At 25.7% G+C, this 25,537-nt stretch overlaps 1 protein-coding gene across 1 annotated transcript; it reads left to right on the plus strand.

The window, feature by feature from the left end:
- Nucleotides 1-5,136: 5,136 nt before the first annotated feature.
- LOC107438087 (zinc metalloproteinase nas-36) lies at nucleotides 5,137-25,055 on the plus strand. The gene is made up of 10 exons (XM_087156105.1): nucleotides 5,137-5,335; nucleotides 8,584-8,758; nucleotides 10,059-10,185; nucleotides 13,129-13,204; nucleotides 15,395-15,589; nucleotides 16,739-16,871; nucleotides 19,276-19,428; nucleotides 19,703-19,803; nucleotides 21,420-21,562; nucleotides 24,851-25,055. The coding sequence occupies exons 1-10, from the start codon at nucleotides 5,237-5,239 to the stop codon at nucleotides 25,035-25,037; spliced, it is 1,389 nt and encodes a 462-aa protein (XP_087012231.1). The 5' UTR covers nucleotides 5,137-5,236; the 3' UTR covers nucleotides 25,038-25,055.
- The last annotated feature ends 482 nt before the right edge of the window (nucleotides 25,056-25,537 follow it).

A 25,537-nucleotide genomic window follows, 5' to 3' on the forward strand; every position in this document is an offset into this window, starting at 1 on the left:
ACAAGTTCCAGGTACACTGTCTTTCTATAATCTGAATAAAACATTCTGGTAAAATAATAACAATAAGCTAACATAAAAATTTCATTTTAATTATTTTATCATCATTAACATTTTTACATAAATAAAAAAGTAGTAAATTGAAATAATTTTATAGAGACGGGAATGGGGGACAAGTATTATTTGACTTATAAATGGTGCTGCCATCTATATTGAAAAATATTAATATGATCGTCGTTACAACTCTATGGTTACACCACGCATATTTATTATGTATATATATATATATATATATATATATTATTTTATTAAATGAAGTGAATTTTACATTTTATGAGTCAATAAGTTACTTAATTAAATATTGTCAAAATAACTTAAGAACAATAAGTATTTTAAAAATATTTCTACTTTTCTTGTATGTATATTTTTAATGTCTATTTTTATCAGGTTTATTTGACACTTAACGCATGTTGAGAGAATTATAAAAATATTTGATTACGTCGATTACTGTACACAAACATTTAAGCAACTTGTAATTTTCACCGACTAAATCCGAAAATTTTCTACCGTTTGGATTAATTTGTATCCATATTTTCTGTACACATATCGCATTATTTATTGGATACTGATCGAACTACATAATGAAATTTCAAAAATGAGAATATTTAAAAACAGTATCAACATGACTGTTGAATTTAATGTATGCTGCATGCATTTTTCCTCTTTTTTAGTTAATAAATAAAAACAAGTTTAAAAGAAAATAATTTTGAAATCCTTAAATTAATAACTTATTTAATAACACTGTTATATTTCCTGTTGCTATAGCATTAGTTTAAATTAAATATAATCTGGTGAATATCTTAAATTTTGTCAAAACACATAAAATAATGAGAAAAAAAGTATGAAAGGGTTTTATTCAATATGCACATCGGTTAATCATTTTTTTAACGAAAGCTTTTTTTAAAAAATAATTAAAGTAGTGTCCTTTTTAATATCAAGTTATTTTAATCTCATTCTTTTACTTCAGATTACAATTTATATTATTAATATTTTAAAGTTAACTCAAAATATGTAGAATAATCTTCAAATAACTATACATGTTTAATTCATCATGCGTACAATAAATCATCTTAAATGAAAAAAAAAATTACCTTTCTTTTTTTTTTAATACGAAGTTTGTCTGATAATACACTTGTATTTTAAAAAAAAATCCATTTTATTCCCATAATTTTATAGTAATCTAAATTACGTCACAAATACTTCAGATAGTAATTAAGATTCAGGTTATAACATAAGAATACATATATATATATGTTTCTATCATGCTGCATAATATATCTTTTAATGTAATATGTTGTTTGAGCATATATATGATTTTATCATCATTTTTCTTCAAAAAAATCAAATAGGTCCTACTTTTAATTTTTGCACTGATATAGTAAACAAAACTTCATTCCATTATTTAAAATTACAATTTATTTTATTAGCTGTTTTAAATTTTGTTAAGAAAAACGCGAAGAATATTTTGCAAAAATAATATACATGTTTTAATCATCATATTTTTGATAAATACTCATTAAAAGAAGCTCTTTCTTTTGAATGAATATCAGTTATGTCTCGTTTAATTCCAATTCCAATATTGTATTTTAAATTTAAATCCATTATTTACATATTTACTTTACAGATTGTTCCAAATGTATTTAGTTTTTAGGAAATCAATGTATTTTTTTTAAAAAAATTAAAAATGACATACATGTCTTAAACATTATGTGTTTTGTAAATTTTTTTTAAAGAATGTCTCTTTTTATTGAATTACAATAGTATCTCTTTCAGTTTTAGCACTAATACGGTATTTTAATTTTCAGTTCAATGCTTTAAATTATAATTTTTTCAACTATTTTAAAATTATACAAAACATGTAGATCAACGTAGAAATAAATATAATTTTTTCAAAACAAGAAGTAGCGTGTTAAAATAATATACATGGTTATAATTATTACTGAAAAATTTTAAAAAAAATCCTAAATTCTCTTTAAAACAACATTATTTTTTTGAAGAAAAAAAAGTCTCTTTTAATTTTATTAATATCCTTCAAATTCCTTAGTAATCACATTAAATGTTAAAATGACACTATTCTGTAAACGTTATCTAAATTTTATGAATTTGTAATATTGATATTTATTTGATAACATTAGATGAATTGCAAATAAAATATTTTAATACTAATTTAAATATAAAAGAAATTAAATAAATTACACTTAACCAACATTTTATAAAAATAAAATCTCTGTCAATTGTATGTACAAGTAGAATGAGTCAAACGTTCTAAACGATATTTTTATTTTTATTTATTTTTTTTGCTTTAAAAATGCTTAAATGTTAAAGGTTTATTTGTACTAAACACTAAAGCTAAATTCTGAAAAACATCCTTCAATATCAAGTAAATAAAGGGTATCAATTATCTTATTAAGCGTTCTTAATTGTTTTTTGGTGTTATCAACACTTCGTTGTGTATTATATATGTATTTAAACATAAAAAGAAAATAATTTCATAATTATAAAATATAATTTAATAGTAATAATTCAATATTAATTCAAATATTAAAAAAAATAATTAAATAACACGTAACCAACATAGAAAAAAAAATCTCTATCAATTGTAAATACAAGTAGAAGGAGTCAAACATTCTGAACGATTTCTTTATTTTTTTAAAATTTTATTTCTTTTTTTTTTTTTTTTTTTTTTTTTTTTTTGCTCTAAAAATGTTAAAGGTTTCCTTGTACAAAACACTGAAGCTATATTCTGAAAAACAACCTTCAACATCAAGTAAATAAAGGGTATCAATTATCTTATTAAGCTTTCTTAATGGATTTTTGGTGTTATCAGCAGTTTGTTGTGTATGAGGGTTTTTCATTAGTTTGAGGTTAATGTAGCCATGAATGACTGCAAAAAGAGGAAATACCCTTTTTAGTCATTCACTTTATCAGAATTATTAGTATTAGTTTCAAACATTTTTGTATAGAATTCATAAAGTGTGGATTAAGAATCTAGTAAAATAGTAATTTAATAATAAAATATGACTGGAACGATTCTGCTTTACTTGTAAAACTTAAAAAGTGATTAGAGTAACTGAGTTTCGTATTTCAGAGAATTTGATTTTTTTTAAATTGTAGTATTATGTAATGAAAAAAAATCAGAAATAATCAAATTAATTATAAATGATAATTTTTTGTGAATATTATATTGTTTTACAATATTGTCATCGTTCTTAATATTTTTTTTACTCTTAAAAAGCAAACGTTTTTACTGAAACGAAAATTCGTAATTATAAAAATTTAATTCTTTTTAAATCAGAATAGTATCTTTTTTACAGTAGAAAATTATTTGACATTGAGACATTATTTTACTATTAAAATAGAAAAAGTTTTTAACGAAAACTCGTATTTACAAGAATTTAATTCTATTTAAATCATAATAGTACCTTTTTTACAGTAGTAAAATATTTTACATTGGGACAATGTTTAATCTTAAAATAACAAAAGTATTTACTGAAACGAAAATTCGTATTAATAAAAATTTAATTCCATTTAAATCAGAATCTTTTTTAAAGTAGAAAATTATTTTACATTGAGACATTATTTTACTATTAAAATAGCGAAAGTTTTATATGAAAATTCGTATTTACAAGAATTAAATTCTATTTAAACCATAACAGTATTTATTTTCCTGTAGTAAAATTGCTTACTCTGGGACATTGTTTTACTCCTAAAATAGCTAAAGTATTTACTGAAACAAAAATTCTTATGAATAAAATTTTTATTCTATTTAAATTACAATAGTATTTTTTTACAGACGTAAAATTATTTTACATTGAGATATTGTTTTACTATTAAAATAGCTAAAGTATTAAACGAAAGTTTATATTTATAAGAATTTTATTCTATTTAAGTTATGATCGTAACTTTTTTATAGTAATAAAATTGTTTAAATTGGGACATTGTTTTACTCTTAAAGTAGCAAAAGTATTTACTGAAACGGAGATTCGTATTTATAACAATATATTTCTATTAAAATCATAATAGTATCTATTTTACAATCGAAGAATTATTTTGCATTGAGACTTTGCTATTAAAATGGCAAAGGTATTAAATGAAAATTCGTATTTATAAGAATTTAATTCTATTTAAACCATAACAGTACCTTTTTTATAGTAATAAGATTGTTTACATTGGGACATTGAATTACTCTTAAAATAGCAAAAGTAACTGAAACGAAAATTCGTCCTTATAAAAATTAATTCTACTTAAATCATAATATTATCTTTTTTACAGTAGTAAAATTATGCATTGAGACATTGCTTTACTATTAAAATGGCAAAAGTATGGAATAAAAATTCGTATTTATAAAAATTCAATTTGATTTAAATAATTATAGTATCTATTTTGCAGTAGTAAATTTGTTTTAGATTGAGACATTGTTTTACTATTGAAATAGCAAAAGTATTAACTGAAACGAAAATTCGAATTTTTAAGAATTTTATCCAATCTAAATTATTAATAGAATTTTATCCTATTATTATTAGCATCTTTTTTATCGTAATGAAATTGATTTACGCGGAGATATTGTTTTAAAATTAAAATTGCAAAAGTATTTACTGAAACAAAAATTTGCATTTATAAGAATTTAATTCTATTTAAATTACAATGGTTTCTTTTTTCCAGAAATAAATTTGTCTTAGATATTGTTTTACTTTTAAAATAACAAAGTATTTACTGGAACGGAAATTCATATTATAAAACGTTTAATTATACTGAAATATCAATAGGTTGCTAAAAAAAATTATTTGCCAAATTTTACTAATTTTTAGAATGGAAATAATTTTTTTTTAATTTTTTGAAGAAGTATTTAATAAGTAATTGATAAGTGATTGTAAATTAGTTGAGAGGTGTCAGTTTTTATGTTCTATAATAAATAATAGCAAACCATTAATGCGTTGTTAATATGATACAAATGAGATAAAGAAAATATATGAGCCAGCAGTTATTACCTCCTCGTTCAAACAATTATTTATATCTACACAAGGTCAATGTCTGAGGGTTCAAAATCATGGGGGCAGTTTTTTATAAGTAAGAGAATCACTAACAGCATCTCAAACAACATAAGTAAGTGAATTGCAAAAAACGTTTCACAATTTTGGCATACTCTTCTTTTTTACTGAAGATATTTGTCTTAACAGACATGACTTTCATTTTTATATGTTGTATTTTTTCTACTGTCGTAAGCAACTTTGTTTTGTGTGACGATATTGCAAAAGAATTGATGAGCTTCGACGGCTTGGTAAGTTAAATATTTTTTTTTCAATCGTTATTACAGCTAGGTATATTGATATAGGGAACATCGATCAGGATATATCGATATTTTCTTAACATCGCAATAAAGATGATTGAAACTAATTTCCGTAGTGTATAGTGAATATCTCTTCTTAAACTAAATGTCGTATTTTTCTTTCGTTTTTTTTTTCTTTTTTTTTTTGACAAAAAATACGTTTTTTCCTTAAATTATTTTTATTTTTATTCTTTTTAAACAAAAATGTCTTCATTAATTTGCACGATAATTTTACCAGAATTGTTTTCTTCTATGTATGATATCAAAGGCCTTCTTTAACGACAACTATGCTGTAAGAGACCATTATTGACAGCTGGGCTGCAACAGATAATTATTGACAATGATAGATATTGAATAAGATATCATCACGAGTATTATTGATATCACGTGTATTAGTGATAACGATAATTTTCAAATATATCAAGTACCATGAATTCCTACAAATTTAAGTTGGGTTACGAAAAAAAAATGTAAATTAGTTAAATTAGAGAAATATAGCGTTATATTGTAAAATATTGATATTTTTTAATGAAATATTGGGATATTAAACTTCAATTTCGTCTATTATGTTAAGAACGGATCATTTTACTTATAAAAAACAAAGCTTATTAAAAACCACACCTAAATAAAAGTTTTTTCATTCTTGTGGAATTTTAAAATTTAATCAAGATAGCAATGAACGTTTTTATAATTAATGTTACTTTGTTTTTAATTATTCCAATTAATTTTTATTCTTTTAAACAGAAAAGTATTAGTTTCTTTAAATTATCTGCACACTTGAACCACATTCCTTGAAAAAAAAATAATGACCAATAAGCTATGTCTTTCTCTTTCAAATAACATTTCGTTAGTTTTAGCTTTAAATTGACATTTTTAAATTCCGTTTCATACAGGCTGTTCTATAATGGCATCCCACATTATACATTCTTAGAATAACTTTAAAACTGAAGTCAAAATCATGCAGGGGAGGAAAAGGGAAAGGTATACTCAAAAGGTAACTAATCAGTATTGGTGAAAGGCAAGAAAAAAAACTCCTAAACCAGTTTGATTGCCTGATAAAATTTGAAAGTGTTGCTAATAATCTCACCTTAGGTTCTTTCTGTTTCCCCCGACAACATAACAGGTTTTGATGTTTTTCATTTCAAATCCCTCACTGATTATTCAACTGATTTCGATGGAGATTTTGTTTTTTCTTCTTTTAAATATTGTTTTACAACCGGCGTTGTGTGTATTTTTTGATTTAATTTTTTACAAGGAATCTGTAAACATATATTAAGGGTTGTCATTACAGAATAACCAAAAATTCTAGATATATAACTAAATTTAATGAATTTAATAAATTTAATAAATTTATTGAATTTAATGAAATCTTATTATAAATATATATTTTTAATAAATTTTAGCGAATTATACATAAACATATTTTTTAATACATTCAATTAAATACTACTTCAATACATTTTTAATTAATTCCAATAATTTTTACATAAATATATTTTTAATAAATTTTAATGTATACATAAGTATATAAATATATTTTTAATAAATTCGAATGCGTTCTGCGAATTAATGTGAAATCACTATTACACTGCGCATAATCATGCAACAAACAATAATTATAAGAAAAGAAAACTGAAAAATGATGTTAAAAAAAAACTTCTTTATTTAATATCTACTATAAAAATAACTTGAACTGCGATTTACATTTTCTGTTTATAATTTCATAAAAAAAATAAATATATAAAAATGAAAAAATAATTTAAAGTATTTTAATACGTATGACTGTTGCATAAAATGAATGAATCTGGCCACGCTATAATTCTTGAAAGAAATAAAATGAATTGCATGGTTTTTAAAAGTAACAGCAATCCATAAAATTTAATTTATACGAAGTTTTATCATGTAATGCCCACTTATTTTCTAACGTTTAAGCTTTTATTTAACCATTTAATAGACTACATGCCTTGTTTAGTGATTTTTACAAGTTTATTATGATATTCTTACTTGCTTTAGTTGTTTTCCTACATAATGCACAGTAAAAAAATTTTGAATTGAATTTCTGTAAAGTACTTACGGTAAAAGTACCTCTACCATAAATTCATTATCACCGGAACATTTCACGGTACAAAAAATCTGATACACCATAAATTTTGCAGCAATAATTACCTTGTAATAACTGAATTACTCTAATTAAATAAATACTACTGTAAAAATTACGGTTTAATAATATTCTAAGGTAACATAGATTTTACGGGTCCTGCACTCAAAGTTCCCGTGCTTTATATGTAATTTGATTCGTATAGTATATATTTCACAGTGTGAATTCAAATTGTAAGCTTTGCTCGAATATATGAAGAAAAAAAATTAGGCACCTTATTTCTATAACTTACAAGGGGAACTAGGGAAGTGTGACTCACTAATTTTGAAATAAATTAGTGGGATTTAAGCCTTATGAGGAATAATTTTAGGGGGCAACATTCGTTTCGGCCCATCGAAGGTCCTGTGAGAGATAAAAAATAATTCAATATATAGAAAAATCGGTATTTTATTACTTCAATGCAGACTATTAGTTATTGTAATTGTCTCATAATCCAATTAATTTGTAATTAATTGGATAACTAATTAATTTGATAATTAATAAATTAACCAGAAAATTAATTATTAATTAATTAATTGATTTGCAATTATATACTCCAATTAATTTGAAAAGTTTTTTGGAAAAAAAAATTTTAAAAATTTGATGTAAACTTTTTTTGTAAAATTAACATAACAGGTTTTTCTGAAAAACTACAGATATATAAAATTTTCGAAATCAATTTTGACAATAAAAATGCATTATATAGTACGTGAAAGTACTACAAAATTAATTGGAGTATGAGACAATTAAAATAACTAATAGTCTGCATTGAAGTAATAAAATACCGATTTTTCTATACATTGAATTATTTTTTATCTCTCACAGGACTTTCTATAGGCCGAAACGAATGCTTCCCCCTAAAATTATTCCTCATAAGGCATACATCCCACTAATTTATTTCAAAATTTGCGAGTCACACTTCCCTAGTTTCCCTTGTAAGTGCAATCTCCTATAACTTGGACAGATAATTTCCATTCACTTTATATAATTAGTATTAGCTTTCTTTTTCACACAAATTTTAAAAAAATACCCATTGTTATTAATATGTTCTTTTTTAATTTAGAATTTATTGACGGAGTTCAACCCTACAAAGACATTCGATGGAAGAAAAATAGTGCAGGGGGATATTGCATTGCCATGGGGACGAACATCTTTGAGAGATGCGCAAGAAATGAAAGGCATCGTCAACGTTTTTACTTTATGGACAAATGGCAAAATCTCCTATAACTTTCATAGTTGTAAGAATTATTTGTATGTTATACTATCATTATTAATATATTTTGGAGAAAATATTTTAACCACTGTAATAACATTTTAAAAATGTTAAAATTAATAGAGTTTAAAGTTCATTTAAAAATACCATTTCAATCCAAATTCAATATAAAACAATGCATTAAATTCATCATGGTTTTCATTTAAAAAAAAATCCTGTTAATAAAATAACTAATATGTAAATCTTATTAATTCCATCTTACCAATGTGCAATTTATTATTTTAAATGTGTATGAGTTTGCAATGAAAGAAATTTGCAAACTCGGATACATTTCATAGTTATGAGGAAATAAAAGCAAATGGATACGAGATCAAATGAAGTTAAACTAGAAAACAAAATTAAAACTTTTGAGTCTAAAAAATCGAAGTATTAATTATCCGTTATAATTAATTTCCTACACTGTTAGAATTTTCATTCTAAAATGAAGGTAAAATAATAGACAGCAGTCCGTCTATTCAACTTACTGTTAAGTTTAGGGTTATGAACATTTCCTACCTTTATGGTTTTGAAACCCTTAACAACTGGTATGATTAAAAAACAGTTAGAATGAAATTTAACTAGACATAGGAGTTAGGTTATGCGATGCTTTTTGTTAGGTAATGAATATTAGAGTTAAGTTATGCTTGGGTTGTGTTTTACCAAATGAATCATGGAATGTGGCTCAATTATTTTTTCTGATGGAGCTATCTATTATGAGAATTAAGAAATACTTTTTTGTGTTGAGCAACTCTATGGTGCTACCATCTATGAGAGGATAGAGTTTACTTTTCTAATAGTCCAGAATCGCCAATTGGAGAGAGCAAAACGCTGGAAACTTTACTGAAGGAAGTGGTGTAATCTTCGGGATACGAACTCCCGCACAATCAATCATGAGGATATTGTAACTGGGTACTTACTTTTAGCAACAGTACGTATTCAGCCGCAACGAGAAAAGGGACTTCATATTGTGGGCCTGATTGGCGAAGATAAAATTTTAGTTGTTTAACCGTATTGCGTGAAAACCGCCGATAAACGATTTTTCTCACATTTAATAGTTAGAATAACATCGTTTTTATGGTAATTTGACTGTTATAGTTGAATATGGTAAAATGACAATTAAATAAATTGTTATTTAACCATTTTTTCCAAGAAATATCTGACAGTGTCAATAAAAAAGTATTGTTTTAATAAAATCTAATTAACTGAAAAATACTTTTTATTTTGAATTTGCAGTGTTCAAAAATATTAAATTAAAATAATCAAATTTTTTTTTCTCTAATGTGTAGCAGTGGACGATAATTTAAAATCCATGATTGTAGATGCAATGAAAGAATGGGAAAAACATTCATGCTTGAAATTTACAGAAAAGCCAACGGATTTCAGCTTTTTACGGTTCAGAGCAGACAAAGAAGGGTAATTATTTACAACTTTTCTTTCATTTAAATCTTTTTATCTGAATTTCATATCTTTTTAACATACATAAATAATCCTCTTCTTTCCGAATTGAAGCAAATGGCTTCTATCATAACTCTTCATCTCACTCTATTTGTGGCCAGACATTTTGCCTCACCCCATGTTTTTCCTATTATTTTCAATTCACGTGTAATTGTCCGGAGCCAAATATTTTTGGGTCTTCCTCTCTTTCTATTGCCTTGAGGTTTCTTGTTTGTTTTACTTAAAAAGCTTGCTTTACTTTAAATTTCTCAGGTTTAATTAGAAGATGACTAATCCATTTTCATTTTTTTTTCTTTTTCATTTTCCTTTCATTCTTTTCTTAGTTTATTTTTTTTCCCTTTTTCATTCTTTTTAAGTGTATCTAATTATTATAAGTGATTCTTTAGTTTTCTGTGAGCAATGATAAATAGTTATTTTAATTAAATATTGGAAGTGTATTAGCTAATTATTCCACTAAAATTTTATTACATTAATAAGACCTCGACGTAATGTTATTTTTTCATATTCTTGCGTGAAGTATTTTCAGATATTCCTCTTTTTCTTTTGACTTGAGGGTTTCAATCAAAAACTTGTTTACTTTAAATTTTTCCGGAACAAGCCCAATCCGTTTCCACTTCCGTTTCTTTTTTATTCTTTTCTTTTCTTTTTTCCATTTTTTTTTATCCTCTTTAAGTACGTCTAAACAATGTAATTATTTTTTTTAGTTTCCTGTGGGCCATAATTACTAGTTATGAGTAGATTTTTGTAGTATATTAGCTAATAATTCCAACAAAACTTTATTAAATTGATAAGACCTCGATTTTACTTAACTATAATCTCACTTAACGTCTCGTTAATAACGGGATATCCATAAATATAAGTAATTTATGAATAATTTACAATTCATATTTGAATATGCAAATGAGTATAAGGTATACTTTGTGCTATATATCAATAAGCAAAACAACGTGAATAAAACACAAATGAAGGTACAGAAACGGGCATTACTATAGTTACGGTTCTATAAACAAGAACATTCTTAAGAATCTAAACACATACAATTTATGGTTTTTTTTTTTTTTTTTGTATAAAATATTTTTTTGTGTTTAATGAGGAAGGTTCTTGTTTACTGAACCAAAACTATAGTAATATCCATCTTTTTACATTTACTTGTGCTTTATTTACGTTCTTTTCCTTTATTCAAATTTGAATCGATTCACACTGAGAAAAAAAGTATGGTCAAATCTTCCGAAACATGGTAAAATTTGTGTTTGTTCTCTATGGGAACGCCAAAAGTTCGGTGATTTTCTTCGAAATGCTTTCGTATTGATTATGGCAAAATTAATAATTAAATAGGGTTTTATAATGAGTGATAAAATTTGGTAAATGTGGTAAAATTTTATAATCTAATCATGATACCTTAGAGCATGTATAAAAATGATTTAAGTTAAATTTATCTTGCATTCTTGTAGTTCTTTGCTGAATGCATGGTAATAAGAACTATAACATAAAAAAAAACAGAAATTCCGGTAAACAGTTGCCAGAATGAACAGTAAAATTCCTAAATGAATGGTTTGAATATCAATTATTTATGTTTTAATTACCAGAATAATTTTTTTGACCAGAAATGTTATTAACCTACACTACAATAATTATTCAAAATTTTTTTTCTTCGTGCATAAATCTGATTTGATTGCAAAAAAATCGCTATATTTATCAGCAGAAGCTTTAAATATATTGATTGACAAAATAACTTCATAAAGCAATCGATGGCTGTTTAATGAATGAAGCTAAACTGCGCAAGAAGCTCAAATAGCAAACTAACACACTACAGTCACTGTGTAAAGTGCAGTGAAATGGTAACTGTAACGAAGAACAGTCGTCAATATCCCAGCCGGCACCATCATTCAACCCATCCCGGTGCAGTAGATTTTAAAATACTTTTAAGTATCATTCAGACTTCTCTTCCCTGAGTTAAAATTTGGAAATATATTAGAAGAACAAATAATTAACCGTCAGCTAAGTCCTATCGAACATTTAAATACACTGTCTTTTCAAATAAACCATAGAAAGGAAAACAGATCATAAGGTCTATTATCATTCTACTTGGTAAAAGGCCAAAATATTAAAATCACCAAATAAATGGTAAAATGAATGGTAGTTATGTAGAACATTTTGCTAATTCTATCAGGATTTTCCAGAGCCTGGCGTGAAAATCATTTTTGCTCTTAAATCTAATTTTTATTTTTGTATTTTTACTTAATCTGTGCCAATACGAACTATAATTTTGGAAATCGAAATTTTCAATAAAACCCTTAACATAACGAATAGAAAAATTACCAAATAAATTACTTAAGTTTCGTAAATTTCAGATGTTAATTACCAGAATTTATCTGTCAGAAAAATCTTTACCACACTGTGAAAAATTACGATTCAAATTACTGTTAAAACCGGTATCTAGAAGCAGGTACTTTTCACCGTAAAATCTAATTTTACAATAAAGTTTTACGCAACAAAAAATCTGAACTACTGTACTTTTTACAGTAATATTTATTGTAAAATTTCTGAAACTCTGTAGATCATTACTGTAAAATAGACGCTATAAAATTTTATGAAAAAAAAATGGATTTTACAGAAAAATGTAATTTTTCATATGATGCCCCCCGGATACCCGTACTTGTGCCAAAATTTGATTCGGAATTTTTTACAGAGCATGGAAATACGTATTACTGTTTTTTTGCCAGAATTTTTTACTCAGTGTGTTAAAATTGAAATCAATGATCTTAATGAGTCATTGAATAATTGATAATAAAATGAATCAATGACTAAACTAATGAAATGAATTTACTAAAAAATTAATAATCTGAAGTACAATAAAATACTGAATCAATATGAAATTATCAAAAAAAAATTTTTTTGTAGTTGTTGGTCTATGATTGGCAGGGTCAACGGATTTTTTACTGGACAAGATGTATCCATAGGTGAACGCTGTAATCGAGTAAGTCGAAATTTTCATTTTAGCGCACTTTATATCTGATCAAAGGTTACTTAAGTTTCAAAAATTATTATTTTCATTACTTTTATCTTAAGTTGAAGTGACATTTTCATAACAGATATGAGTTTTAGTCTCAAATGATAGAATATATGCTGTCTAATATTTGAAAATTTGAAAATGTCCTTTAAAAGAATTTAATCTAAGTTCATTATTAGAAATGTTTTGATTATTGCTTTAATGTAAATGTTGATTTATGTTGTTCTTATGAAGCATTCAATAGTTGCTTACTCTACACTGTAAAAGTTTCCTAATCAAATCACGGTAAAAAATACCAGCACACAGGGTGCAGATACTTTTAAAAAATCACTAAATGACTCTTAAATAAAAAAAAATCACGGAAATCACTAAAAAGAAATGAAAAATCTCTCGAACTAAATAAAAATTTAAGAATAATTTTTTTAAGAAATCACTTAATAAATTAAATCACTAAAACATATCGCTCAATGATTCTAAAAAAAATACTGAATCACTCTAAGAAATCAATATGACTCTAAATGAACTAAAAAAAAAATAAATAATAATAAAATGACTTTAAAAGTTATTAAAAAATCACTGAATGATTATAATTAAATAGATATTAATGCAAAAAATACGGTATAATATCTTATGATAGGAATAGGTTTTGCGGTGAAATGAATTTTATGGATGATGCACCCAAAGTATCGGTACTTTATACTGCAATTTGATCGCTCTAAAAATTTCCAGATCAAATCATGGTAAAAAGTACCGGCACACAGGGTGCAGATACTTTTAAAAAAATCACTAAATGACTCTTAAATTAAAAAAATCACTTAAATCACTAAAAAAATAATGAAAAATCTCTCTAACTAAATAAAAATTTTGAGTCATTCTTTTTAAAAATCACTGAATAAAATAAATCTCTAAAAGCATATCGCTCAATGGCTCTAACTGTACTTTACACTGCAATTTGATGCGTAATTTTTTTCACAGTGTATAGTTTATAGTGTTTTTGATATTCCCACTAAAAGTATTGTTGGAGAAAGGCAGGTTCATGTTCTTCACTCAAATATTCGAAATCTTAGAAAATGAGAAGGAAATTTTCGTGCCACTTTTGATCAGTTGTTAAAAGCAGGGAGCAGTCATTGTAAATAGTTGCAATTCGATCCTCAGTGGCGGCTTAAATTCTACCTGACATCAGATCCATAGGTACCAGCCTGTCTGGGAAGTAAAGAAGGCTTTTAGCCAATGATGACCACGTTACCACAGTTTTGAAGTTGGGCACGATATTGTTGTACCTTAAGCTCCATGAATCCTCAGGTAGCCTATGTGGAAAAGCTTAAGTCAACAACTTTACATGCATACTAATTATTATATCCAAAACTTATATATCAATTTTTGAACAATGCCAAGAACAATGCTATTATTCTTGGATATGTTCCACAAAAATTGGTCCCGGGATATTTAATTTAAGTTTTGAATTTTGAGAAATTTTATTAAAAATTGACCCAACTGATCGGTTAGTTTCGAAATGCCTATCTAATCATTAATCGCAAGTCAAACTTTTTGGTTTGAAATTCAAAAAGGGGTTTCCTCAATCCTATTTTTATATCTCAAAAGATTTATCTTCCTTGTACAACTATGGCCTCCCTAACTCAACAATATTCACTTTTATTTTTTTGAATTCATAATATCCTATAGATATAGGTTAAAGGTTAAGTGCAGTATACTCCAGTGTAACTTTAATAAAATAAAACTCCACATTCAGCTGTATTTCCAGTTTTTTTTTACCAAATGCCAGTATCTGATTGATTGAGTATATATTTATTTTTTAATTAATATTTTAAGTAATTAAAATTAGCAGTTTTCTAAAAATTAGTTTCTATTCCGTAGCTTGTTACTCTCGATCAAGCTTTACCACGTATACAACTATCTCCATCGATCTTTGATCAACAACTATCTATTTATTTATTTGTTTATGTTACGTTGATAACGTTTGCTAAGCATTAAGAACTTAATTGTTCCTCCAAACAGCAAGGTAAGTTTTTTTCCTTAAATATGCCTGTTACCTTTCTTAATTTGTTATATTATTTCTTTTAAAAATTATTAGTTTTTAACTTTCGATATGTTTTGATTCATGCATACTAAATAATGCATACTATTTATTTTATTCAGTCTAATATCATCATTCATGAAATTGGACATGCCATCGGATTCTACCACGAGCAGTCCAGAAATGACCGTGATGGCTACATACACATAAACTGGCACAACATGCCTGTACAAAGGTATTCCCAGTTCGATAGAGGAATCGAAAGTCCAAGAGGCATTGAATACGATTATAGATCAATAATGCACTACGGACCGATGGTAAGTCAGAAAATAATAATATTAATAAACGATGATTTATTAATATCACTATTAGTGTACACTTGGCATTTCAGAACCTGTTGAACCATAATATTGACCAAATTTACTGCAACCTTTATTGTAGTGTTAAGGTGAACCGTATTATTATGTTGATTAATCTTGATTACATTATATTAAGGTTCAACTTAAAAGGAAAAAAAGTTCAATTTAACACTTTATTAAGGTTGAAGGTTAAGGGTCAAAATACTTATGTCACGCTTCAACTCTAAACCGCTTTTCTGACAGGATAGTTTTAATAGAAATTTTCGCTAGAAATAATTTTAAGGAAAAATAATTTGTTATTAGACAAAACTGAGAGGAAAAAATATTTCGAAACACAGGTGGAAAATAATATTAAATCTTCGAAATTCATTTAAGAATTTATATTAACAAATATTATTTTTGTGACAGTTATAAATAATGGTTCAGTGGAATAAAATACTGATCTTGCTTATTTTCCGCTTTCTAAAATGTCTATAAACATACCCATTATATCAATAATGCAAATAATCATAAATATCAATATCAAAATCATATATCAGTATCATAATCATATAGATATCAATAATTATAAATCAATAATAAAAAATTTAACTGTGTTTAATTTTTTTACTGAATGATAATTACTTTGATAAAAAATATTGAAATATAAAAATATAATGTGTTTTAAACAATGTTACCAAAAATAAATTTTTAAAATAATTTCTGGCTCAATCTAATTAAATAAATATTACTTTAAAAATGACGGCATATTTTTTTTGACGGTAAAAATGGATTCTACGGACCAAGGAGCCGATATTTTATACCGTAATTTGATTCGGAAATTTTTTCAGTATAATAGTTTCTAGTATAGATAATAGGTAAAAAAATGCCATTTTGAAAAGAAAAGTTGCACAGGTTCATAAGTGGCTTAAATTGTCGTAAAAAACTGCCTTTTTTGACCATTTAAAACTCAAATGACGCCTTGCAGTTTCTCTTTTTCAAAGTATTATATTTCGGAAACATTGGAAAGTCTAGAATTGTATTCAATGAAGTTCGCCCAGTAATTATATTCAAATTTTTTTTGCAAAAATAAGTTTGATGATCATTGTTGTTGACAATTTCTTTTAGGCTTTTACTGGAAAGTATTTCCAAAAGAACACAATTGCGGCCTTGAATCCTCATTTTCAGACACTCATTGGATCTGGAGAGGAAATAAGTTTCAGAGATGCCAAATTGATCAATAAAATGTATTCATGCAGTAGTAAGTATTATTTTAAAAGTATCACAATACACAAGGGAAAGAAATTCCCGTTAAGACATTTCTCGTAAGAAAAAATTTAATTCTGGTAAATGAAACCAAAATATACGGTATTTAAACTGTTTCTTTGGTAATTTTTCTTATAATATGGCACCCGTTAACCGCTAATTCCAGTTTTAAAAATTATATTTCTCACCACGCGTTTAGTTAAAATACAAAACTATTATGTAAATTTAAAATAATAAATAATTTTCATGCCATGCTCTTAGGTATCATGATGAAATTATCAAATTCTAATACATTTATCGAATTTTAACTCATTATATCAAACAACAAATTTTTTGTCTTATAATATGCGTCAAAATTCGTTAACAAAATCATTAACAAAGAGTTTTGGTAAAAATTACGCGGTTTTTGGTGCTCCCTTTAAGTCAAGAACTCGGTAAGTTTTACCACATTTTGTACAAAAACTAAATTACCTAAGAACACATTTTTTAACATTTGACATTTACAAAACTTCAAAAAAATTGTTTTTCATTTGCTTTTTCAAACCTTAAAATACTCAATTTTTATCAATTATCATAAAGGGTCTTCAATTTGCAAATATGAAGCGTTGCATTTACCTAGTTTTAAATTCCACAATACAACATGAATTATTATAAATTCATGTCTACTTATTACAGAGCAAATAGGTTACTAAAAATCAATGATTGAACTAATCTGAGTCCATTAGTAGAGGAGCTGAACTGGATACATTCATTAAAATCTCTGAAGCCAAATATGTTAAATACATATTTTACTATAAACTAAATACAGGTTTTTTCAATCATAATCAGGTTACATTTTTAGTAAGTTAAATATGATTAAGAGAAATACTTAAATACAGCAAAATGTTCGAATTAATTTCTAAGCATTTAGAAAAATAAATATGATAGAATCAGATTTTCGAATTAATTTCCGTACTAATGTAAAACTGCGAACTCGTACGATCATTGAGAAAGATTTTACAATAGTTGTGGAGAAATATAAAGGAAGAAAAAGAATTCCTCAAAAATATTTAAGAACCTATCTGAAAAATTAATAACACTCTTAAAAGCATAACTACCAAACTACAAGCAACTACATACATAACTGGCATTGTATACAATGCTTGGCTTAGACATTGTATGCAGTGCTAATATAAAATTTGAGAATTATAATAAACTTAAACTAGGTATTGTATACAATGATCAATGCTCTTAGGTAAAGTCTGTGGTAGGAATTTATGGAGAAAGAAAAACGCATTATTTTTTCTTCACTTTCTTTTATTCTTCTTTAAAAAAAGCAAAAATATTTCTGAGTTGAAGACTGAAAAAAAATAAAAATTTTCTTTATTCAGTAAATCAAATGTTTATAAAATACAAATTTATTTTAATTGGCTTATTTAGTTAATCTTATTAATATCATGTTTTCCTTTTTTACAACATATTAAAAAATAAAAATTACATATTTTAAAATTGAATACAAAAAACTTATGTATAATGTAGGACATTTTGCAGACAATGCACAAAGATTTTACATATTTGAAGAAAAAAAACTAATCTTAAAACAGTAACTTTTAAGAATACTATACAATCACTAGACAACAAAAATGTGGATTTTTAATATCAGTTAAATTTCCGTAAAATCTAACTGAAATTCAAATCTAATCGTAATTAAAACCTAATCAAAAAACTATTTAAACTAGAGTGCAACAACGTCTTATTAAGCTCATATCTCCTCTGCCATTAGACGCAGAATTTTTATTAAACATACTTTTTAAATTTTTTACATTTTGATGCATATGCTTAGGTCAAAATAAGTGAAAAAATATTTTGATAATTTATGGTTATGAAATACATCATGAAACAGTGTCTTTTTCTTCATTAAAGGTAAAATTGTCCGCACAGCAATTTTAAGAAAATTTGCACTTATTTGAAGTTCTTTAGATCTAAGAGAAACAGTTATCCATCATTGAAAGTTCTTTCATTTAAATTAATTATAAATTTTCTATTATCAATGAACTCTTGAATATGAATGAAAAAATTTTTTTTTCAAACTACAATTTTGGATTTTATATTTTAACACAAATATAATTCCGATAAATTTACGCATTTTTTTATTAACTTTTAGACTATCATTTACTAGTAAAAAATATACATTTCTTTTGTAATTAGAGCGTCAGGGAAAAAAATTGTAAATAAAGCATCGGTGTTCCATCCACAAAGTTTTAGTTACCAAATTCCACAATTACGATTTTTGTTTTCAAACGGATTAATCTCATTATTTATTGATTAACAGGAATTTTTACGGTCCTCTTAAACAGCTGCATGATTTATATTTATTCTCAATTCTTGTTTGGCATTAACTTTCAATGCAATTATTTTAGATGGTTGCCCTAACAGAAATGAGAGTGCATGTCAGAATGGTGGTTTTCTTTCTCCTTATAGAGGAGATGGAGCTAATTGTACCTGCGTTTGTCCACCAAATTCCTCTGGACAATTTTGCGAGAATGCCGATGAACCTTTAGAATATTATGGTAAGATTTTGTTGAAACAACAGAATTTTTAACAAAAGGTATATATTAATTTGAAAACATGAGAAAACTTACTTGAAACTATTTTCAATTAAGAAAGTTCTACTTTTGTAACTATACATAGTTCTTTTAGCTTTATTAAATTTTCATGAAGTAAATATTAATTTGTATTGGTTTTATAATCAATGTTGGTCATAAAAATTAAGCCAAAGTTGATAAATAACATTTATTATTTACTGTTACTATAACTTTTTTTTTATTTTTTAATTCTTCCAAATTGTTCCTCCATGCGGTGGAAATATTACTGAAGAAACTGTGATACAAACTCCTGGATATCCAACTAGAAATCTCCCTCCTGATTCATGTAGTTGGTGGATTCAGGTAACATTATGTTCTTTGAAACTTGAAAAATGAACGATTTTAAGATAATAAACTGATTAAATACACTATTCTCCTTCGGGTACTGTTCTAAAATTGCCTTAAAAGCATACAGAAATTATTTTTTATTATTATATATAAATTGAATGTATTTTATTTTCAGTTTTTGCTTCTTTTAAATTCCATTAATGATTTACATGCCAAACAGTCAGTTTATATTTCCAAGAATTTTACTTTTCTAACGTAATTCTAAAGTATTAGTTTGTTCGGAAAATTTTGTTTTGCCCTAACGACCAATTCAAATAGTTGTATTTTTTCATAACAGATTTCACTTTATCCGTATTATCATTATTTTTGTGAATAACTGATATAAACAAAAGCCTCCTTTCTTTTTCTTCGTCTTCTTCTTCTTAAAAAGACTTGAAATAATACCAGTAAACACAACTGTATAAAATTTCGGATCAAATTATGGTATAAGGCACCGGCACTTTGGGTGCATCATCCGTGAAATTCCTTTTTACTGTAAAATATCAGACCGTAATATTTATTTAATTAGAGTGATTCAGTAATTTTGCGGTAATTATTAATGTAAAAGTCTTAGTACATTAGATTTTTTGTTCCGGAAAAATTATCGACACTCTGAGTGACGATCCAGAATTTTTCCCAGTGCACGAATGATTCTAAAATGTACTGAGCCCTACTGAACAAAATTAAAAGTTCCAACCTACTAAAAAAAGGCTATATTTGGTAGATAGACAAGTGCGTGACTTTATTCAAGCTTGATAACTGGCTAAAAGAATTAGCAGCTTATATGGGCTATTTTACCTCACCCATTATATTCTTCAGACCTTCCGATTATTAATTATTTCGGTCGATTACAAAATTTGAAAATGGCGAAACTTTAATTCTAAAATGAGAAGAAACAAAATTTTCTCATACACAGATAAAAAAAAAGATTTCTCAAAATTGAGCATAAATGTGTCATTTTGATTAATGACGCATTTTCCGAATCAAATATAGTCGATTATGGAAACCCCATGCACTTATTAAGGAGTATAATGACATGCTCAAATTTGAAACAGTTATTCTCATTTTTGAGCCAAATATATAGTTCAAGGAATGAGACGTCATATACCATTTTTTTTACTCATATGTTGCTTAATTTAGAATATTATGAAAATAAATTTTTATTATTTATTATTTATTTTAATAGGATTTATAGGTTTATATTAGGATTTTATTTTAATAAGGCATAATTTTTAAATTGTACGGTATACAAGTTTTTATATCATTTTAAACTACGAACAAAATCGGATGAATTACTTTTTCAAATTAAAAATACTTTTTTTTAAATTTTTACGGTCCAATTTGATCACTTTCGCTCAAATTTTTGATTATGTCATTTAAAATGGCGCAATTCACTTTAAAATTACATTGAATGATTTTAAAATTAAATTTTTTTAAAAGCAAGTTTACAGTTTTTACCATAATAATGTTCAGAATATACAATTTATTTTATTTTTTTCCAATTTATTAAATGTGGTGATCACAAATCCCCCTACATAGCTTCAAAAGTATTTCTTTATGTGTATCTCTTATTATTTTCAAATATTTCTTAGGCACCAGAAGGAAAAAAAGCAAGAATAGAATTTATGGATTTCAGTTTTCATCCACGCTTTGAATCTAACTCAACAATCTTTAATCAAAAATGCTTTCACGAAAGAGTGGAAATCAGACTCAAGAGTAGATACGACGGAGATATGTAAGCTATTTAACTAATCATTTTTTCTCTTAAGGGTCCCAAACACAAAAATCTTCAGTATTTCTTATAAATTTTTATTTTTACTGAAAATTATCCACTAAATGGATCAAAAATCATGTTTTAATCTCTTCTAAAACGCGAAATAAGAACAAATTCAATCAAAAAATTGATTAATGTATTATTTATTGATAAATTGATTTTTTGTTTTGTTTCGCGAGATTTTTAACAGATTTTATATATGTTATTTATCAGACCTTCTCATCGCTAATTTCAAACCTGCAATCGGATTCTTTCTCTAAGTTTTATATAAAAAATTGCATTTTTAATAAATTTTTGTCGAACTGTATAAGTTTAAAAATGTTATATGGGTGATTCTCACGAAACATGACATTCACTGTCCCTTGCTCCAAGATCTAATACTATAATACTAAAAGAACATTTTTTAAAAAAAAATTAATAAATAGCATTGCTGTTAGCTTTTTAAAATGACTTTGCACTAGCATTGACTGTTTTGTATAGTTAAAAAATTTAATTGAACTTCAAAATGTCCTTTTCCTGCCATGTCCCAAACAATATTTCCAATAATAACAAGCTTCAAAACTTCCCATACACTTTTCAAAATCTAATTTTTTTTATCTTATCCTATGTAAGCATTTCTAGAATATACGCAGAGGATATTATTTACTAAAACTTCGTTTAAAATAATTTTTTCAGTCAATAATTTGTTTGTCATATGAAAATCTGTCATTTTCCTGGCTACTTTTATTTAGTGATTTGTAACCAAAATAGATAGCTCCAGGAATCAATATCTTATGTTAATAGATTGATTAGATACCCTATCTGAAGATGTCTTGTTGCATGAATAAAGAACCAATTTTCTGGCTCGAAATCTATTTCAAAATTTTTTTCACGGTGAGTAGGTTTTTATGCTGTCATTTTCCTGGCTTCTTGAAATCATTAATAACAAAAACTACATAGATTTATCTTAGTTATTTTAACAAATACTGTTGTTTTCTGCAGAATATAAATCTCTTCGGCCAAAATATGAATTTAAAGTAAAGTTATATGCTATAAAATGGCGAATTTGTCATTATCCTGGCTGTCATTTTCCTGGCTTATGAATGCCAGGACATTGAAGTGTTACCAGAAATTTTTTTTAACTGCTAATACTGTAAGGTGGAAAAGCAAATATTAACCAAATACCAAGTTTATGTATGATTGTAATATGGTTGGATGTAATCAAAGTTATTTACTTATTTATTGATTGATTATTATACACAATTTTATTCTGTACATATCAGCAGCAAAAAAAATTTGATTCTTTCTACAGTGGATAAAAAGAATTCATTTAAGCAATTTATGGTCCATCTAACATAAAGGTTTAAATTGAGTTACTTACTGTAGGCTTAAAATGACTGTTTTTTAAACTTCTGAGGTAATATGTCATTTTCCTGGCATTAAAGATTTGGTGAATTTCTATTTTATTTTTTTTTTCTCGAGCAAATGTCAATAAACTGCACTGCTGTCTATGAGACATTAATAAGTGTAGCTAAAGAAGTATACAAAAAAAATTTTAGATTATTTTGAAGACTTTAAATTTGAAGAAATTTTTTGGTCCGAATTGTTATGTTTCGTGAGAATCACCCATATATAACAGAAGGTGGCATAAATGTTGCGAAAAACTTCAGGTGAGTTAGGGTACGCTGCCATGATTAAATTTGCTGAGGATCCGATAACCAGAAATATCGCCGTATGACTCTAGGGGCACTTTTTTATAATTTACTGATTCTACGTGTGCTTCTATACAGGTCATAAAAGAGAAGTCCTGGCCTCTTATGACGACATTTCCAGACAATCATGGTAATCTGCCTTAACTCCCCTAAAAGTTTTTCGTAACATTTACGCGCTCTCCTGTTACATATAATGTTTTCAAACTTGTACATTTCGATAAAAATATAGTAAGAATGTAATTTAAAAACGATCTGTAGTTTAAGAGCGAAAATAATTTCTGAATCCCCATACCCTAATTAAGGAAGATTGTGTATCTGCTTAAATGCAATAAAAAATTAGTTCCTGATGGTTACTAATTAATTAATTGATACATAATTGCTCAAGTAAACCAAATATCAAGTTTACTTGCAATAATGGACCGAATTTAATAAAATATCACCGCGTTAAATTCACTTCAAAAATAATTATTTTTCAACATTTATAAGCTTTTTGTAGAAAATAACAAAAATAATAATGAATTAAGAGATAAAGAAAGAAAGAAAGAAGGAAGGAAGGAAAGAAAGAAAGATGGCGATGGTGAAAGAAAGAAAGAGCAATTTTAAATGCAGCACGTGTTTGGCACTGCTCATTTTAATTAATTAGAATACTTCAACTTAGTGATTAGAAATTAATGGCCCCTACAATAATGTTGAATATTTAGTCATTTATTTCAACATTGTATGGGTAATTAAAATCACAACCTAGTTATGTTCAGTTTCTAAGCGAAACATAATTACATATATTTGCGTAAAGTTATTTTTATTAAAGAAAGTTTAGTTAAAATATTAAACTAAAAAAATTTAAAAATTTAGCTAAAATATTTTAATTTATATACGTAACAAAAGAAATCAGAAATAGTTTCCTACATGTATAATAAAACACATCTTTTAATTAAATATTTACATTACCAAATTTTTGGACTTAAATACTCCAAAAAGGTACATGATAAATATACATAAAGGTACATGATATATATATATATATATATATATATATATATATATATATATATATATATATATATATATATATATATATATATATATATATATATATATATATATATATATATATATATATATATATATATATATATATATATATATATATATATATATATATATATATATATATATATATATATATATATATATATATATATATATATATATATATATATATATATATATATATATATATATATATATATATATATATATATATATATATATATATATATATATATATATATATATATATATATATATATATATATATATATATATATATATATATATATATATATATATATATATATATATATATATATATATATATATATATATATATATATACGCCGATTCTTAAATTCTTAAATAGTTGGAAGAATTAGGGATCGGATAAGAAACAAACTTCTTAAAAATAATAAATTGGCACAACAAATGCCAAACAATAAAGAGATGAATAATTGTGACTGAAATTTTATGAGAAATGTTTGAAAAAAATCTATTATTTTAGGTTTTGCGGGGAAGACATCCCACCAGGTACCGTAGCAACATCTCCCGGCAAAGAAATCATTATCATCATTGATACTAAAAAAGAAGCTCAAGCTGGAAGGGGACTTAAAGCCAAAATATCATTTATTGATCCAGATTCACAGCAGAATTCTACACGGACTATATCATCATTTTTACCCATAAACTAATCAAATAAAGCATTTTCATCAAACTAATTATGACTGTTATTTTTAAACGTTTATCCAACTTTTAATATTTCACACCCCAAAAAAAAGTTGTCACTCTCACCTGATACAGAAACACAAAAAAATATCACAGTTTAGAAATTATTATAAAAAGCTTTAATCATAACACAGCTTTATTGCACAAGAAGCTTTATTACACTTGTGATACAGAGACAGAAAAACACAAAATAAAGTCACAATTTAGTAATTATTGCATAAAGCTTTATTACAAGATAAAAGGGCATAATGTACACTGTAAAAAATTCCTGGATCAAATTACGGTATAAAATATTTCTATTTTGGGTGCATCATCCGTAGAATCCCTTTTTACCAAGAAATATTTATTTTGTGATTATTGAGTAATTCAGTAATTTTACGATAATTATTACTGTAAAAATTACGGTATATCAGATGTTTTGTTCCCTTATATGTTCTGGTAAAAATGGATTTTGCGGTAAAAAGCT

Source organism: Parasteatoda tepidariorum, chromosome 2, assembly GCF_982258835.1.
Source record: "Parasteatoda tepidariorum strain Cologne lab strain chromosome 2, Ptep-v5.0, whole genome shotgun sequence".
NCBI lineage: Eukaryota > Metazoa > Arthropoda > Arachnida > Araneae > Theridiidae > Parasteatoda > Parasteatoda tepidariorum.

Bases quoted from the DNA above. Each gene is read 5' to 3' on its own strand.
- LOC107438087 (XM_087156105.1), top strand. From the start codon at position 5,237: ATGACTTTCATTTTTATATGTTGTATTTTTTCTACTGTCGTAAGCAAC. The intron at 19,429-19,702 runs AGATTTTGTTGA...TCTTCCAAATTG, and splicing joins ACCTTTAGAATATTATGGTA to TTCCTCCATGCGGTGGAAAT. The intron at 19,804-21,419 runs GTAACATTATGT...AATATTTCTTAG, and splicing joins CATGTAGTTGGTGGATTCAG to GCACCAGAAGGAAAAAAAGC.